Here is a 19991-nt window from a genome sequence, read left to right as displayed (position 1 = left end):
CTCCGGAGACGTCCGACGCGACCATGAATTTATTTTGTCACGTCCATTTTGGCAATTCATTTAAATAATTTAACGTGTTAAAAAAAGTGAACGCCATTAACGTTTTGTTTGTTTACTTCCGGCGGCGACGTGGTCCCGACACTTAATTAGGACGCTAACGTTGGTTTTGAAATGTGAGTATCACTGGTTTGCAGTAATGAGCAAAGGCAACATTATATAGATAATTGAAGTCATTTTTTTCTTCCGTCCAAGACTATTTCTGTCTTTCCTTTCTACTGCATCGTTAACGTTCACTGTCTGCATGATTTAGATTTAATGTCTGACTGAAACACCTGCAATTTTAGATCAAACAACAACATTGCCGCCCACAACAACAACAACACAGTCAACAACTGCAACCACAGCAGCAGCAACAACAACAAAATTGCGTCCAGCAGCAGTAGCAGCTAACAGCTCAATTACAACAACAACAGCAGCAACAACAAGCCCAGTACAGGGTAATGCAGGCAAATTGAACGGTAAGCTGTGTCATTTTTTGTGTAATTTACCTCTTCTGCCCACACTAGACTACCACACTAGTTCCACACTATGAAACCTGAGCAAACACTTCCTTGCAGCTTGTTCTAAAGCAGGGGTGTCAAACATATGGCCCGGGGGCCAGAACCGGCCCGCCAGAGGGTCCAATCCGGCCCACGGGATGAATTTGTTAAAATTTCACACTACGATTACAATCTAAATCTCTTCCACATACCTTTGACTAAATGTTTGTGTCTTTATAGAGCCAGTGTGATGTGTAAATAGTACATTTAGGCACGATATTGTTGAAATTGCACTTATATTTCTCAAGAAATTTCATCTTTTGTAAAAATATCCTTCATTAAATGTAAAACAAAGGAGAAAAAAGCAAGGAGTTCTTGTTGTTCATAGGTTATTATGCTATTATTTTACTATTTTTACTGTTTTTTTTTTTATTATCGTTGACGGCATGTTAAATCTTCACATCTTCACATGTTGCATCTGCGTACATAAACGCCACCACAGACAATGGATGATGTATCAGGGGGGTTCCATTACACTGAAGTAGATTTTAACCACTGCCGCTTGGAACTGTGTTGCAAGAGGCTTCTTCCCTGAGGATGTGACTAAAAAGGAATTGGTTCCAAGTTATTGTTGAAGATGTGTTACATGTTTGGGGCCCATCCACTGCCTGGGGGTCAGTTCTGGAAGTTCTCAGTGTAGAAGCTCAGGGAGGCTGGAAGACTTGTCAGATTAGCTTTCTCCAAACCAGTCAGTTCACATCATTCCAGTTGTTTAACTTATTAAACAGACTTGTAACAGACAAGAAAGATAAGGCTAATGCATTTTTCATTGTGCCTCCAGTAAAGAGCAGCTAACGCCCTGAGCGTTTAACACATCAAAAGACAGCATATGCTTTATCAGTTAAAGCTGCAGTAGGCTCTCTACACTCATGAGCTCCTCCCCCCCGTGACCAAACCAAACAAAACAATGAACAACTGGAACAACTGATTATTTAAATAAACTGAAAAAAGGAACTGCTGTAATACTGTGGTTATATATGTATATATATATATTTTTTTTTACAGGCTATTATTATAATATTTACAATTGTAAATGGGCTACATCGCCAAACAAATAAAACACATCAGGTTCCTATTTTTTTATAGACTTCATTCACAAAAATTCTGCATGGGACTGAGACAGAAAAGCCGTTCAGGTATTTTTTCTGCAATGCTGTTAATCAAAAAGTGGCTCCGCCTTTCAGCTAGTTCCTCCAATCACCATTCATCAGCCTGGCGTCCACGTCCGCCCACAGAGACGCTGAGCTTCCCCGGAAGTGACCATTTCGCCACATTTATCCGATCACCGTCTCGCTTACCGCAGTGACAAAAAAAAAACAGAAAAAAGAAAGAAAATAACGCCAGACGATCTGTGAGAACATAAATATAAATAGATAAGCACAACATATAACTAATTAACACAGATAAAAAGATAAACAGCTGATTCTGAACAAACTGTAACGTAAATACAACAGTTCATTTTTGACCATTTATTTAATGACATTTTAGAGCCAAAATACAAAGTCAGGAGTAAACACTGTCCACTAAAGTGGGAGCTGTCTGTTGTTTATGTTGAGAGAATAAGGCTCCGTTAATCCTTGACATCCACACCACCCGCCTGTCGTTCATCTCAAGCTGAAAGTATAACTCCATGTTTGAGCTGCATGGACCTCGTTGTTGCATGAAATCGAACCAATTCACCAAAGCAGTAACTGATTACTCCTTCCACTTTTACTCATACTAAAGTCTTTGTAAGAAGTAAATTGTTAAAGGCTTCTTAAAGGCTGATTCTGCTTTTTGTAAACATGGTGACTTGTCATGAATATCTATTAATGTTTACACTAGCTCTTCGTGTAGCTCCCCCTCATTGGTTTGGTTATTATTGGGAGCTATGAAACGTTTTGACAATTATTGTCTTCTGAGTTTACGATGAGTCTCAGACAAAGGTAACGAGAGATAAATGAACAAATCACAGAAACATTTTTAAATTTGTGGGGCCTTTAAATGTCACTGCTGCTCAAACAGTGAGACGTATTATACTGATGTTGTTTTCTCCTTCTTTTCATACAGTTGAACACCAAAGAAATACAGGTAAGCATTATGTCAACAATCACATTGTGCGTGTAAAGTATGGATCAATACAAATGTGTTTATAAAATGTCTGAAACGAGTTATGATGTCCTGCATAATCTCTCTGAACTGAGGACAACCTCAACAGTTTATTCTACACTTGTTGTTTACTCTACATTATTTACACCACGATGCTGATTGATGCCCAAATGACCAAGATATTGTGGACACAGTCACCACCCAATCTTCATGTTAACATATGCATGACTCACATATTTCACATTCTCTACTGGGTTGTGTGCATGTTGCAAGTTCCATCAAATTCAGCTGAAGCAGACTTCACGTCATTAAGTTCCCTTTATGTTTAAAGTTTGATATATTTTCGTCTTCGGGGAAGAAAAATCCACCAGCATTTGTATGTTTAATTTGCCTGAATTACATACTGTAATTAAGAAAAGAACGGTGATTTAAAGAGCCACCACCCTGACACTGCTTTGTTTTCTAATGGACGACAGCTGTCTCACCATTATTCAGTTGAAAGCTCGAGACGAGGTGTCAGGATTTGCAGCAATTTGTTTCCATCCTGTCTATGTTTGCATCCGTCCAAAGGTACAGTGTGTGAAATTTAGCATCTATTGCTGTGTTTCTATCATGGCACGGTTCATTTTGGTACAGCACAGGTTGGAACGGTAAAGCCTTTGCTCGGTAGGCGGGGTGTGTAGCTCCACCCTGACCTTATGGCCCGTTTCTAAACAGTGGAAGAGTTTGGTTAAGTACAGTACATATTTTTTGTATGTTTCCATTAGGAATAGAACCAAAATAACTGGCCCTAGAAGTTACATTTTGGAGCTAGAGCCATGACAGTCAGCTTATTGGGTGAAAGAAAAGTGTCACTCCCTTGCGACCAATATTTCTTCAACGGCCGCTGGATTTCCTCCGTTGTGTTGTTGTCTGTTGTGTGTCTCGCTGACACGGCCATCGAGCACAGCGCACACCCCACCTACCAAGTAACGGATACTGTTCTTTGTTGAAAAGCAAGTCTGACTGAGGGCTTTACCGTTCCTGAATGTACCGTGATGGAAACACAGCCTTACTGTTACTGTTGCCGAGGAAAGGGTGCCAAAAAATACAACGGTATGGGGCGGGTTATTCCGGTACTATTCCTAATGGAAATGCAAAACAATGCGTATCGTACTGTACTAAAATTCATACAAACGGGTGACTTTACACTCATGAAAACATAAGGCACAATTATTTAATCTTCAATTTCTTTCAAAGTGATTTTACACACTGGACCTTTTAATTGTCTTTGCATTGACTTGGAACCTGATGTCAGGACCCGCCCTGAACTTAGGCTTTCCTTTATTTAATTATATATTTATTTATTTAATTAACTATTTAAAACTTTTAAATAGTAAAAACTTCCTGATGGAGACTTATTAACATATTATCAAAGTTCAGGGTTGTTTTGTCGTGTGCAAACATTAACAGAACTCTCTGTGTGTCTGTTTTCTCCTGAAGATACTGCTTTTTTTACCATGCAGTCATTATTAATCATTTCCCTGATCCTCAACGTCCTGCTGGTGGTTTTGGTCGTCATGCAGTGGAGGATGCGGCCAGCGGTTGTGAGGGGAAATGCGGATTCGGGGGAGAATAAAAATGTGAGTGGAAATGCGGACACCGCTCTCATGAGTGAAGTCGACTCAAACTCAAAGTACCAGGTACCAGGTACCAGGTACTGTCCCTAATGGAAAAGCTAAAAAAAAAGCTTTGACAGAACTGTATAGTGAAAAAGTGCCAATAGTTTGTCACGACAGACACTGCTCTGCTAGCCTCCAGTAGCTACACGTCAGAACACATTCAGTTGATGCATACAAGTGGCGCATATGAATGCACCGCCATGTATAAATGCAAGATTTCCCGTTGAGCCTGTACAGTAGAATTACAGTCTGTATGATTATAGACAACAACTGTAGTCTTGTTAATGGACTGCTTTTTCCATAAAGCTCACCGAGTGTGACGGAGACCTTTGATGTCCACGAGAGACTGGATGCATCACTGGAGCCACACTGCTTTAAGGACTGCTCTCACGACATTGCATATTCTTATATTCTGATAAGAGAGCTGTGGGATGACACTCTGTGAGGATCAGATCCACACTGTTTCCTGACAGGAAAGAATGGACTGACTGTAGTTTGCAATGGCCTCACTGGGTGGGGTTCATGTCAAAATATGAGGAGGGCTGGGAGTAGACAAGCAGCAGCATGCCGCTGCACTTGCCTTGAGGCAGTCTGTATTCAAGATGAGTCCCTGCAGCGCTGAGTCAAAGAGAAATGAGGGGTGATGAGTCCGAAAGGTCACATTAGACTGAGATATTTGTGGAATTTGTGTGTCACCTGTGATAAATCCGCCTCTTACGCTCCCATGCTTGTTTTCATTGACCAGGACATGCGAACAGACAGTGAGTGAATGATTTATTTAATGTCGAAAGGAAGCTCTGAACGATTTTAACTTTTTTTTAGCATTTATAGTGCTGAGATGTAGGTTGGCATTGTTTGTTTTTTTGCCATGAGCCATGGCCACACGTGCTGTCCATATTGCTACACTTGCTGTACATTTTGCCACAGTTTTAATGTTGTTTTTGACGTATGATATAGAATTATGACGTGTTTATACAGTTCATTTCAGTATTCAGTATTGTAAGTCGCTTTGGATAAAAGCGTCTGCTAAATGACATGTCATGTAATGTAATGTAATATTCAGCTCAGTAACAACATGGTAATAGTAGGCAGCACTTCAGTAATAAATGACTCATACAGGGTTCCCACGGGCCCTTGAAAAAATAATATGATAATATTACAGTATTACCATGTCGCTGTAAAATAAACTGTGAGCTGTGGTTAAGATATGAATAACATGGTGTACTGTAATATGGTAGCAGCTTATAATAATATGGTTATACAATGGCAATATTATGGTAATACATTTGTTTTATTATTTAAGATGACACGATAGCCGAGAGTGAATATAATATAAATACAGCTATCATCATGTGCAAAACTATGTCTAGTGTTTTGTGCTTTTGTGTACATTAATATACATATATTTTATTTGGGCATGTTACAAATAATACACAAACAAATTGCTTTCCTGACTGTATTTTCTGCCTTCAAGACACGTGTGCTATATTACTTACCTTAGTGTTAATAAAGTGGATGATTATGTCTACTAATGCCTCACCATAATAAACCGTCTTGTGCAGCTGTTCTCACACTCCCTCTTGTAACAGTGGTCAGTTTCTCGCACACTCCCCTGTCTTGCACTGTTAACAACGAACAAGTAATGATTTTTTTGATTTTTTTCAAAATCCTGAATCACAACTGAAATTTATGAGCCATAGCTTAGCACCGTCACCAGGAAGTGTTGCCTAATCCCTCCTTTACTTCCTGAGTGTTGCTGCTCACAAATAGCATCAAATCCAGCTTGTTTTCCATCTGAGAAACTAACCAAGATAAATGGTGGAGCATCTTACATTTCTGAGGTGATGTTGTGTAATGTAACCGGGATATCTAAGATAAATCCACATGTACAGTATTTCATTAAAAAGTTGTCAAAAGTTGATGGAGCTCAATGTTTGTAACTTCATGTCAGTCTCTTTATATAGCCAGCTGTGTTGGATAGAGGGCAGTGATGTGCACCTGTGGGGGCCCCTGATGCTCTAATTGACTAAAAGTGCCCTCTTGAATCACAAAATCCTGGGGATCCATGGTTTCTATAGTTTCCCTGCTCCAATATACCTGATTCAAATGAATGGGCCGTTATCAGACTTTTGCAGTGCTTGTTGATGAGCTGACCATCTGAATCAGGTGTGTGGGAGCAGGGAGAACATAAATTTGTCCCACAAGGGAAATTCCTTCTCTGCATTTAACCAGTGACATGCAGTGAGGTTAATGACTAGGGAGGCACTGACTGAATATATGAACCCAATATATTTCAATTAGGCCTTAATTGGAACATTTATTTGTTTTAAAAGCTTTTAATTAAGCTTTAATCAATTCCATACTGTTCAACAATACAATAGTGATATAAGATATACATATATATATATATACATACAATATAAGGTCACATTTCTTTTTGGCTGACCTCTTTAATTTAAAATGTAAAATTGTGTATGGTCTTACCTTTATACAGTATGTATAAATGTACAGTATGTATATGTATATATATATACATATGTATATATATTGTAATCCACCATAAAAAGTGTACAATGAACAGGTATACAGCGGTGTGTGAGAATGTGGGAATGTGATAGAGAGTGGGAATACCTACCTGCTCCCTACTTTCACTAGAGATTACAGTATCATCTGCAAACAACAGAGTCCATGGAGGGAAAGGATGGGTTAAATGCTGAGGTCAACTTCACTATCACTTTCTGTGCGTGCAGTTTGTATTTGAGTGCCAAGTGCTGTACAAAAAAAAAAAGATATAAACATTACCTCATGTTTATTGATTTTAGTTGCGATAGCCTTGGTGTAGTTTCGGACAGCTGTTAAGGTGTTACTGTTCTGTCGCGTTGGCCTCTTTGTAGTTCAATCCTATTGTCAGAACAGCTTAGAAATGAAGGTAAGAAATGTACACTCACTTTATTACATACACCTGTTCAACCGCTTGTGATTGCAAATATCTAACCAGCCAGTCATATGGAAGCAGTTCAGTCCATTTAGACATGAAGACATAGCAAAGACAGACCAGAACAGAATGAGGAAAAAAGTGATTTAAGTGGCTTTAAATGTTACATGGTAGTTGGATACAGAGAACAGAGTTTGTAGGATGTAAATTAAATTAAAGCTGCTCCATTATTGTTGTGCAAAGACAATATTTCAGTTTTAACATGCTTTTTACATGCTACATCTATCCAGCGGTGAATTAATCCTTCAGTCTCTGATTACATTTATGGTTGTAATACAAATATCTTGTATTCCCCAAGCTTTAACCAATGTAAACCATTAAAACAATCTGGTTACATGTACAACATGTACTCTCACTGAAAAGCAGCACGTCCTCACACATTTTCCCGAGATAAACAACAACATGGTTGTAATATATAGTTCTGTGCTAGACTTTAAAGGCTTTTATTCTGAAAGGTTCTGCCAGAAGTGACGTTGTTGTTGCTATTGCGTGGAACGTCTGCTTGAACATCTCACAGCAGCTACCGGTGTGGAGGGAAAAGCAGGTAAACAACTGTTTGTTTTAGTGGGTGAGAGGAGGAGCGACACAGAGAACACGCAGCACATGAAACACAGAGTTTTATTATTTCCCAACGAAAAAAAAGCGAGGCTACTGGCCTTGCGGTCGATACTTAGAAGCTAAAGCTAAGCTAACGTCTCTTAACGGAAAGCGACATGGACAAAACTCATGTGACGACTTCCAGTAGTTTCACTACAGGTTCTTATTACCCATATTAGTGCTATCATTAAAGCATAATATATAGCTTTAATGATATGTTTGTTTCGGCTTCTTAATATGAAAAGTTAAATACGTTAAAGAGAAAAGCTTGCTACAACGACGTCAACATGGCTACACTGTACAGCCATAGGTGTCCATCTAATAAATAAATAAATCCTTTAAACTTGACGGTTGGATTTAATATTGAATGAGCAACTAAGTGGATTTTGAAGGACAGGGAGACAACCTTAACTGAATAAATACTCATCGAAAAATGTATTTTTATATTCATCAAGTTACTCATTTCACCAATCCAAAAAATACACATAGAAAAACACATGTGTGCAATTGCCTTGCTGGCATTGACTAATAGATTTCACACGCAGTTTGTCTTCTTCCTAGCATGGCTTTCAGCTCTCTGGCCGATGCTTTAGACCAAAACTTCCAGGCCAAGTCTTCTTTGCTGTGTTGTTCCAACTAGCTCTTGAAGTTTTAGGCTCGAGTTCCAGCACCATCCAGGGGGGTATTCCATCAAGCAGGCTAAAGGCAAAGCCAAGCTTAAATGGCCAAGTCTGGCTAATATGAGTGAGAGTTCGGTTCCATCAAAGAGGCTGAGATTAGCCCCAACTCAGTAACATGGAAACTATGACTCTGGCTAAGCCTCAACCATGGCTAAGCCATAACTGTGGCTCAGGTTTCCGTTCCATCAATCTGAGCCTCAACCCTGTTCCACCAAGGTGGCTAATGTGAATGCCAGCCATGTAACCATGGTAACTTATGCTGCCGGGCAAACCTGGTCTGTAGCAGGCTAAAAGTGAAGCTTAGCACCATCTATGATCAAAGAATGTCCAATAGACAGAAACAGAGACACACAACTGTCATGGAATGATAATAATAATAATAATATGTAAAACATAAAATATATAATAAAATGTATTAAAGAAATGATTTAGACTAATAATTATATATTATCTATAAGTACATTAAAGAACAGTATCACCAAAATAAAATATAATAAAAAATAAGACACAAATAAATACAAAATTAAACTAATTAGCAAAAAAATATAATAAAAGGAAATTAATTTATTCATTTGACGTAACAAGGGTTAGGGCCTCCGATTGATAGGAGATAGATGATTGATTTGCTGTCACCTGCATTCACTTACTGTAATAGGGGTCCTCGTCTCCATTGAATTGCTTGATTTGCTAAATGATTCTAGATAAATAATAACTGTTTTGCAATCAATAGATCTGTCATATGATTATTTCCTATAGAATGATAACCAACATTGCATTTTTTCATGTAATAATCTACCATCAATTGTATGATAAATGTGATGAGTCATGTAAAATACTTTGATTAAGTGATTCAAAGTGCTTTACATAAAATAAGATGAAAATACAACAATTCAACATATAGCATGTGGGACAAAATACAGAAGTAGCACAAACGCAGCATGTAAAAATGACAGGCTTAAATGAAAATTATATCAATTCTATACAATTGGCCATGCAGGAAATAAATGAAAGCTATCCCATCGATTTGCATAACATTCAGTTGATAAATGTGATGAATATCACTTTCTAACATTACTACTAGGACTGCCAAATGATAAAATATGGAGAATTTCACATAAATTGCAGTGAAACAATAATGCTATTTTAATTGTGTTCATATGAATGTTACTTATTAGGGTTGTCTTTTTGTTCTTTGGGGATTTTCCTTTTAATTGTAGGGATTTGGTTGCATTAATAGGTCCACATAACTGATTAGTTTAAAACAAAAACCATCAAGAAATCAATTGGTAGATTATTGTCTACATATATTTTGTCCCTTTGATGGGGGATTTATATAACATGATGATACTGAAATTTTCTTTGTCACTTTTACATTACATGTTTTACATACATGTCATTTACCAGACGCTTTTATCCAAAGCGACTTACAATACAATCCCTCGCTTTATTGATTGCCGCGGTATTGCCCTTCTTTCAGATTATGTGGCTGTAATCCTCATATACCTCCATGAGGAGGGTTTGCTCCGCTGCGGAGAACATCTCTGCATGCTCTTTTCCCTTGCTTTTCGGCATTTTTCACAGTTTCCGCGCTCGACTAGAATGGGCTTTTTATTTTCCCTGTGGGCGTGCACAAGTTGAGGCTTAACAGGTGAGGCTTGACTAAGCGTCAGTTGGAGCCAGCTGATTTCACTTGATGGAACGGCTTGGAGCTAGATTGGGAGATGGAGCTTAGTCAAGCTTCAAGCTTACACCTAAGTCTGGCAATTCTTAGCTACGTTGATGGAATACCCCCCAGGCTTCTCCAGCCTGCCCTGTACCCAGTTGCGATGCTCATCAACAGTAACTGTAGGGTGTTCCTCCCAAACAAGGTGGGCAACAAAGAGGCACATTGGAGTCCAAGCAACTTCCAGATGTAGTTGTTGGCCTTGGTGTCCAGTTTTTTCCACTGTTGTTGTTGTTGTTGTTGTTATTTCACACATCTTTAATAGCCACATCAGATGTTGGTAAAGTGTGAAGTGGAAACACCAGACTTTGCTGGATTAGAGACCTCCTCCACAGCTGTCACTGTCTAATCAGCACTAGTTTTACAGCATTATTACACTCATCACTGCTCATAGTTACATTTTTAACTAATACTTATTTTCAGCTTTGGCTCACTTAAAGCTTCTCTTGTCTCTTTTATTCTCTTTTTTTGCTCCGTCACTCACACACAAACATGCTGACAGCAGACACATTTGTACCGTGAGACTCATTGAAAACACAATTGTGTTCTTTCAAACAGCCATGAAGTCAGTCTGTCTTAACTGATCCGATCATACTTGGTCACAGGACATGCATTTTGATCGCAGGTGTCAACAGTCGTATTTAAAGCTGTCCACATGTCTGAATGGGGCCATTATCTGCATGTAAATTTAGGAGTTTATGGAATTAAATACTACAACATTTAATTTGGTCACATATTTACACATTTCCCTTCTCCTTGTGTGTGAGCATGATGTAATTTGTTCAGTGTTAATTGATTTTTATCCAGTTCAATGAAGAAATATTGACTGATGGACTATATATTTATATATATATTTTTTTTTTTGTCTGTAGCCATGACAACAGACCCTTCCCTCCTGAACTCTGAGCTGGAGCTACAGCAACAAGAGGAGCTGTATCAACAGCTGCTGTTACAGGTAAAGTTGTTTTGCAATTAACTGGATTAAAGCCAGAATTATAACCTTTTCACTGTAACGGTGAACATTATCCTGTAAAACCTAAACTCATATTCAGGTTCTACTCACTTAAAGGTCCAGTGTGTAAACTTTATGAGTTTGTCTGCAGAAATTGAATATAGTACCTATATTGTGTATGTATATCATTTTTGTAATCTTAGAATAAACCTTTTGTATGTATTTTAAGGCACAACATGACCAAATCTTTAATCCTGAGAAATGTGTAATGATGTAAATCTTAACATTGAAACAAATGGTTTGATTTTAACGGTCCTGCCTGGACTGTTAAATGTAGCAGACCTAGTCATTTATCGTAAGAATAGGGATCAGGGATAGGGCTAGTTTGTTTCTGTTTAGCAAGATCTCAATCCAGCATCCAGCATTAAATGTCAATTAAGAAATCCACATGGCATTTTCATCAACTACTTGTGAATAAATTTTTTTAATTAAATAAATTAAGAATAATGTGTTAATTAGTGACCAGATGCTGGTAGGTAGATTTTTCATGTTACTAGAATTTATGCTAATTTAATTGCTCGGAATATAAATTCTAATCGTCTGGTAATGGGGATGAAAGAGTGTTTGGAAAGCAAGTTAACTTTGACTTTTGTAAATGATTATGTTTTTAATAACGACAATGCTGTAATGTCCAGACAATGTTGTTGTACTTCTCTTGCCCTGGGAAAGTAATTAGCGTGATCAGACCTTTGATAATTAACATGACACATGGATGATTAACCTTTTTAAAAAAATGTCATTATTTAAATACTTGGGTGTATGCCAGCCATAAATGTAGCCAGAGAACTTTTTTGCTCAGTGGTCTTTTCTCTTTTGTATTATTTTTTCCTCTTTTTACCTTCTATTTAACCTCTTTTTTAAATACCTCATGTTTTGAGTGTTACTTAACAATGTTACTTACATAAGGTTTTAGTTTGCTTATTGTGTCAGTCAGTCATCATCTAACCGCTTTATCCTCCACCAGAGGGTCGCGGGGGGTGCTGTGCCAATCTCAGCTACATCGGGCGATAGGCGGGGTACACCCTGGACAGTTCACCAGTCCATCGCAGGGCCACACACAGCTAGAGACAAACAACCATTCACTCTCACACTCACTCCTATGGTCAATTTAGAGTGTCCAATTCACCTAATCCCCACATTGCATGTTTTTGGACTCTGGGAGGAAGCCGGAGAACCCAGAGAGAACCCACGCACACACGGGGAGAACATGGCCACACACAAGCTCATATTGTGCTTGTGTGTGGCCTTTCCATGCAGAAAGGCCCTTGTTCCAACCGGGGCCTGAACCCGGGTCTTGCTTATTGTGTAAAACAGTAAATTTTCTTTTTAGACTGTGGGGAAAATGCAGAAAGAAAATCCAGACTCCAAAGTCATCCGCCCAAATCCTGGTGAGTGTATCCACATGTGATTCTAATCGCACACCCACACACACTTGTACACTTGTCTCCATTGATGACACAAAACCTACTACCAGAGTAATCATCATCATCATCAAAAAAGAAAAGATGAATTACTGGCAATTTTAGTCAGCTCCCCTTTTTTTCAAGAAGGTTTACCTTTTGTTGAACAGATGTGGTGTTTTTTTTTCTTCTCTCTCCTCATGTCTAGGCTTGTGTGTAAAGACTGTCTCAGAGCCAGATAAGCAGAAGGTCTTCGTCAACATCTGCCAGTCAAACTCGATTCCATCTCCTCCTGAAATTTCAAAAGAGGAGCTTGTGGAGCTGCTCCAGTCAGAGGATCCTAGTGGCTACAGAGTTCCCATGAGCCTTGGCGAGCCCCACACAGAAGTAGACAACAGTATGTTTTTTTTTTATTTTTCATTGGCACCTATCAGTTAGGTTTTATTTGTACTTCTCATAGTCATTGCAAAATTTCAGTTGGAGTGAGGTGCAGAACAGGAAATTAATCTTGGCCAGAAAGAGATTGCAGCTGTGAACCATCAGGGAGAGAGAGAGGACCTAATGTACAACACTTTATTTCAGCTTTATTTGTTGTTTTTAAAGTGTTTTATAAATAAAAGTTGAAAGCATAAAGCATGTACATAGACGACAAAGAATGCTGTTGTGGAAAAATGTGTCTGAAGATGTCTTATGAGGATATAGAAGCTTGAGTATCAAATGGATTGTTGAAGCGCTGTTTATTTCTTTGCAAAGAGAGCGTCAAGTTCGACAAAACCTTGGAGGCAAGTCAGAGGGGCTCTGAGGTCCAGAGAAAGACACATAGCCAGTTGTCGTGTCATTACCTTCCTTGTGTAGCACACAAAAGACGCCTGTAGAAGGAGAAATGTGCTCTTGGGCCTCAAAACAGGAAGATTAGGAAATCAGTTTTGTGTGGGCATTACTGAGTTTGGTGTGAATATTTAGAAGAATAGCATTAGGTTAAAGGTGAACAGATGTTAGTTGTGCATTTACGACGAGTGTCTGTCCTTTTATACCCATTAACACACTGCTGTCGCAGCCATAATGAGCAAATTGGGTTAAGTGTTTTGCCCAGAGACATATCAACCTGACTAGTTCCAGCCAGCCAGATGTTTGTCTTAAACTGTTTACAATGTCTATTTTAGAAAATTCCCTTATGGGCATTTCATCAAAACATTTCCTTTTTTAAAAGATTTGTATTTTCGTTTCAGGCTCCCAGGGTTGTACAGCTTATGACGTTGTCATCAACCAGGAGTTCTTTCAGAGGTGCCAGGTGGGTAGGTGCATGCTTGTGTGTGGCCTTTTCTTTCTCATCTATCTTACTGAATCAATAGCTTCATGTTGCTGTTAGTGAATTAAATACTATTCAGTATTTGCTGCTGGGACAATAATCATTGGCCTGTATATACAAAAAGGATCTGTTTATCTGTTTCGGTGGCTGAGTCACTTTATTAAAGGGATAGGTTTCTTTGACTGACTGCCCCATGTGCACACCTTGAGCTGAGAACCAATCTGAGACATGGAGGCTCACCCACATTGAAAGTGTTATTTGCTGGTCTTTGAAACAGGGGAATCTCATTTCAGGCCCAGATATTTACATTAATTCAACCTACGTTGAACGTGTTTTTATTTACAGTGTATACATACAGAAATGGGCTAGTTCACAGAGCAAATAACAGACAAACTATTTGGACTGGACGGCAAAGTTTGTGCACCAACATGAGCTATTGAGCCACTGCTGCCTCCATTCCCAAGTTTATGTGCATTGTATGCATTTCTCACAGTGACTTAGTCTAACCTAACATGGCAGCAGTAGAACAGCAGCTCCTGTGTCCCCCATTCTCATGAAACTAAACTAAACACACTGATTTACTCTTGTCAAATGTATGTTAAGTTATGTTGATGTCTATGTTTCATGTACAGCGTGTGTTTGAAAAAAAAAACCGGAGTCGAATTCCTTGTATGTGTTACATACTTGGCCAATAAAGCTGATTCTGATTCTGATTCTGATTTTCTCTGGTGCGGGAGAGTGACAAACTTGTGCCTGTGTGCGTGCATCATTTTGTGATGTGCTCCTTGGGAAATAAAAAGTCCGTGTCCAGCCCTTTAGTGAGAGTCTGCTTTTTTCAAAATTTGGAAGGTGGAATGTTTTTTTTTTATTATTTTACAGGAGGATCCGTTATTCCAACAATTTGTAATTCTGGTGTCTTTTGAGGGTCTGGAGAACAAATACAACTTGGAGCTAAGCAGAGGTGAGTGTGTTAATGTGTGTGTACACATGTCTTTGCGAGGTCCAAAGAAACATGAAAACATATGTTTGACTCCATTTTTGTCTATTAGGTTAGAACTGGGTTAAGGGTTAGGTTTAAGTACTTAGTTGTGATGATTAAGGTTAGGGTAAGGGGCTATGGAATGCAAGTGTGTGTGTGTGCATGGACAGGGTTACAGATGGATAAAAAAAAAAAGCATAAGGAGAACTGAACAGAACAGAAACGTTTTTTTGTTTTATGATATGATAAAAAATTAACTCCTGTAAACCGTTAACATATTAAGAATTCTGCAGGAAATTGTCTGGGCTACAAGTGTTCACACCATCAGGATATTTTTGGGAACATTTTGGGCAATGGGTTGAGCCTGCACCGACTCAATCATGTAGGGGATTGGACATTTTCTTGCTGCCCTCTGGCATTTCCCAGAATCGTTACTGCTGATGTGACAGGAAATGTTCCAGACTTTGCTGCATGTCTGAAAGTAGCCTTGCTTGAATTCTTCTTCTCACTTTTAGAGTGTGATTAACAAAATCTGCTCACCACTACATTAAAAGATCACATGATCAGGACTGTAGTGAGAAAAATCAAGGCTGGAAAAATCACTGGGCAATGTGTCTGACCGTTTCTACGTCTGCCAAGTGTGATCGGTTACTGAAAGCCTTGTAATGAAAGATGAAGGTATCAAACTAAAGGCAGTTGACTTTCCTTTTTGTGTTTTTGCAGACTGGAAGGTCCTGAAGAACAGAAAGTTTTTGGGATCTGTTAGTGAGCAGAATATCCGGACGAAGACCAAGCCAGTGATTCAAGAGCTGCAGCCTCAGTACGTCTGTCTTAATGCTCTCATGAACAGAAAATAGATGCAGGGCTCTTCTTCTTCCGTTTCGTCTTAAGACTTAGAACTGTCTGATAGTTCAGTGTGTTTGTAGTATTTGTAGTAGTTACATCTGCGCTGACTGGTAAAACTAGAAATTACTAGAATTTTGTGGTTCAAAGCTGTCTTTAGAACAGGTTCTTCACTTAATCTCTTCAAGATAATACGTGGTTTAAGCAATCGTGGAAACAGGAGCTGCTAGTTTACTGCTGCCTCCCATCGGTCACTTGAGATGTCTTTTATGACTTCAGTTTTAAAAACGCGTTTACCAAAGTGAAACAAATCATTCAACCACACTTCAAAAACCAGAATTTCTTTAAATAGCTTTCAACTGTCAGTGTTTGGTCAGTGATACAGGTTTGTTATTGGGGTCAGTGACAGCAACATTTAATAAAGTGAAGGCTGGTGTATATATGATTAGGAGTTATTAATTACATTATTGGAAAACACTTTCATTAATGAGATTGTATTCATAGGGAAATTTGTATCAAGAATGTATCACATGTTCCTGCTTCTAATTAATTGTCACAAACATAGTGAACTTACCCAATATAAGACAAAAAACTCTGTGTCTTTGTTTACCTTAAATCAGACAGCCAGTCGCTGGTATGACTGAGCATGTTTTTCAGAAGACAAATTCTCCATGCATTGTGCACAACTGATGTAATCGGATGTGATTAAAATCTGCTGTCCCCATATGCTTTTACTTTCTGTGGTGTTTTGGTTGTTGTTTGAGTTTGTTATTTCAATGATTGGATCAAGTTCAAATCTACCATGGAGTCCTTGACAAAGAGGAGGAATTTTCTTTTTGATAATGATCTCATATGATGTGCTCATTAAAGCCTGTGCCTGTTTTTACAGAGAGAGCTCCAGTGACGTGGCCAAAAGGTAAATTCTCATTTCTCCCTCTTTTGTCACACAATAAGTTGCTGTGTTCGTTGCAAGAGTTCTGTCTAATGGTTTCCTGCCTCTTTCTCGGATGTCCTCACTTTCTCTAGACCAGAGTTCACTTTGCTTGTGGAGCCACCTGCTGGTCACCCTGAGTACCTCATTGCTGAAATAAAGCTTCCTGGAGTGGTGAGAAACATGCATACAGTGATTCTCAACATTACATAAAATACTGTTATTTAATCCCTATACTTCACTTCTACCAAGTTAAAAAATGATTAAAACATAACGTGTTATTTATTTGGAGAGAAGAATGAAAGAGCGAGGGCAGTCTGTCATTGTCACATTTATCAATAATTGACATCCTTTAGTAAAATATAAATAACCCCATTCCATTATTATGACATTTTAAGTTCCATAATTCCCTCACAGTTTGGGAGAAACTACATGAGTCAGATTGTGTTTTTGACAGTTTTGCCTTTCAACCAAAGTTGCTATAAAGAAATGAATGAATTAAGTAAGATATGATCTATCACAGAGTTTATATCACTAGGTTCTACGGTCGGTGCAAGCTGTGAAGCTCACATTACAGCTGCAACTAACAATCATTTTTGTTTGGTCCATAAAATGTTGATTAATCTTTCCCAAAACTTGACATTACGATGTTCCCAGATGTCTTGTTTTGTCCACAAACCAAAAGTTTTAATCCTTTCCTTGTCGAATGGAGCAATGAAATCAGAGAATATTCACGTTTAAGAAGCTGAGAAATCATTAAAAGTTATTGAACTCTCGAACCAAGTAATCGAATAAATTCACTTTGTAATAGGTTTATAATCAATTCCTCAAATATACATACAGTTCAATTCTGTGCCAGAGGTCATTGCTGACAAATGAATTTGAAGTGACACAAAATGAGTCATGTGACATCCGGCGCTCTATAGACACGGTGGCAAACTTGGTGGATGTTTGCACTCTCTCAGAGCTTTCATTTAGTTCATTCATTCATTGACAGTCAACACCTCTGTGTTGTATAATCTCAACTGTGTGTGTGTACGTGTTCTGTGTAGCCATCTTCTCGCTCTCTGGTCCTGGATGTCGGAGAGGACCGACTGGTGTTGACAGCTCGTCCCTCGCTCTTCCATCTCGACATCTTTCACCCCTTCCTCGTCGATCAGGAGAACAGCGTTGCACAGTACAACAAGAGCACAGAGGTACGCAACACATACACGTATTATCTGTAACAGTTCTCACTCATCTAGGTCTTTAATGCAGAGGTAAAGATGAGTAGTATTTGTTAGAGTTTCTTGAGGCATTTTCACCTCTCATCCATGGGGATCAACATATTAACCCCTGTTAAACTTTGCTAAGGGGGTTATTTTTGCCCCCGTTGGTCTGTTTGAGTCTGAGCAGCATATTCAGAATGTCAACAGCAGATTTTAATGTCATTGTCTGGGGATGTAGGTTACGTAGCTGGAAGAGGACACAAGGGATAGGGCAAGATGGAGGCAGAAGATCCGCTGTGGTGACCCCTAAAGGGAGAAGACAAAAGCAGAAGAAGTCTGGGGATGTAGGTCATTGCCCAAGGAATATATTATTAAATTTTGGTAATGATCTGGATACAGAAACTAAGCGGTATTGGCAGAAGTTTTTTCGCTCGCTGAGTGTTGTTCTAGTTTCATGCTAAAACCAGCATCATCAGCCAATCACAGAGGGTCAGCGACCTGCATATTTAATGTCACAAATCACTAGGTATTTGTTTCGTTAGCTCACAGAGGTCTAAAGTTAAAGCAGGATCAGGTGAGATTTTGATCAGTAACAATAACATTTCCGCAGCATGTAAATTGAGTGATGTTGAAAGAAAATGAATTGGCTGTGACTTTGACAAGTGGGACAGAAGGAATCTGAATAAAGGGCTGATCATCATGTAAACACGCCAATCCGAAAACTCTGGACGACAGGGCTGTTTCTGTTTTTGCCGATCGTCATTCAGATCTGTGCTGTCACATGTCTGAACCACATAATTGTGACATACACTGCCTGGCCAAAAAAAATGTCACAAGATTTATTTCCGTCCAGTGTTGCATTCATTTTTCACCAAGTTCTTGTATTGATGATGTGAGAGTCAGGCGACTGAGCAAAGCCTTCTCCAGCACATCCCAAAGATTCTCAATGGGGTTAAGTTCTGGACTCTGTGGTGGCCAATCCATGTGTGAATCACTCTTTCACAATTTGAGCCTGATGAATCCTGGTATTGTCATCTTGGAATATGCCCATGTCATCAGGGAAGAAAAAAATGCATTGATGGAATAATCCCTTCATTCATTATATTCAGGTAGACAGCAGACCTCGTTCTTTGGGCACATAATGTTGCTGAACCTAGACCTGACCAACTGCAGCAACCCCTTACCTATTTGCTTAGTAAAATCCAGGTGGCGACTTTTTTTGGCCAGGCAGTGTATTTCCCTTTTGTTAGAGCTGTATTTCCGTTCCAAGAACACACATGACGGTCACAGACTGGGAAGAGGGGAACAATGACATGAATAGCCTGGGGACGAGCAGACACTTGCGGCTTTTGTTTACCACAGAAAGTGGAAGTGAAGCTTATTCTTCTGCGTCTACTTCCACAAAATTACACTGCGCTTGTCAAAATAGTCCATTCTGACTGAACGCCTGATGCACGCCTGATGCCACAATCCGATCATTTCATTTTGTGTCCATGTCAATTGTGATTTTTCCATCGGAACAAATCTTTTTGGAATGAAGACATTTTGCACATGTAAACTAATCATAGAGCCTTTCAATGACAGTGAAGAGCGAGCAACTGCTTGTATTGGCTGTTTTATGTGTCCATGTTTCTTGTTATACCAGCACTATGCCAGGTTCAGGATCACAATATGGGTGGAGAATTTCATAGATGGAGAGTTTACCTCCCGTCATCTGTCAAAAACGACTGAATTTTTGACCACACTAATGTTTGAATTAAGCCCTGTGCAAACAAACTCACGGTACACTTTCTTTTCCCCCACAGATTCTTACAGTCACAATGCCGGTGGTGTGTTCATGAAGTTGAAGAGGTCACGTCCATCGATGTATTTATTATTATTTTTTTAATTCAAAATGACGATGTGTTAATAAAAGAGTTGTTTTTCAGTCAAATCCTTCTCTTGTACTTGATGCATGACTTTTTAA

At 38.9% G+C, this 19991-nt stretch overlaps 1 protein-coding gene and 1 long non-coding RNA gene across 2 annotated transcripts; both read left to right on the top strand.

Annotated features, from left to right (window-relative positions):
- Window positions 1-438: 438 nt before the first annotated feature.
- On the top strand, window positions 439-6267 carry LOC122784719. Its single transcript, XR_006362214.1, has 4 exons — window positions 439-518; window positions 2649-2669; window positions 4170-4309; window positions 4655-6267. It is a non-coding gene; the product is annotated as an uncharacterized LOC122784719 (long non-coding RNA).
- A 1551-nt stretch (window positions 6268-7818) lies between these two features.
- Window positions 7819-19958, top strand: pih1d1 (PIH1 domain containing 1). The gene is made up of 11 exons (XM_044050831.1): window positions 7819-7887; window positions 11216-11298; window positions 12686-12743; window positions 12964-13152; window positions 13985-14046; window positions 14944-15025; window positions 15767-15863; window positions 16776-16802; window positions 16913-16991; window positions 17870-18013; window positions 19831-19958. The coding sequence occupies exons 2-11, from the start codon at window positions 11218-11220 to the stop codon at window positions 19864-19866; spliced, it is 855 nt and encodes a 284-aa protein (XP_043906766.1). The 5' UTR covers window positions 7819-7887; window positions 11216-11217; the 3' UTR covers window positions 19867-19958.
- Window positions 19959-19991: the final 33 nt, after the last annotated feature.

Source organism: Solea senegalensis, linkage group LG19, assembly GCF_019176455.1.
Source record: "Solea senegalensis isolate Sse05_10M linkage group LG19, IFAPA_SoseM_1, whole genome shotgun sequence".
In the NCBI taxonomy this organism is placed as follows: Eukaryota; Metazoa; Chordata; class Actinopteri; order Pleuronectiformes; family Soleidae; genus Solea; species Solea senegalensis.
Note: the sequence above shows the minus strand (reverse complement) of the source record. Positions and strands in the feature narration are given on the sequence as shown.

Coding starts and splice junctions, on each gene's coding strand:
- pih1d1 (XM_044050831.1), top strand. CDS start 11,218: ATGACAACAGACCCTTCCCTCCTGAACTCTGAGCTGGAGCTACAGCAA. Junction 14,047..14,943: donor AGTTCTTTCAGAGGTGCCAG/GTGGGTAGGTGC, acceptor ATTATTTTACAG/GAGGATCCGTTATTCCAACA. Junction 16,803..16,912: donor TCCAGTGACGTGGCCAAAAG/GTAAATTCTCAT, acceptor CACTTTCTCTAG/ACCAGAGTTCACTTTGCTTG.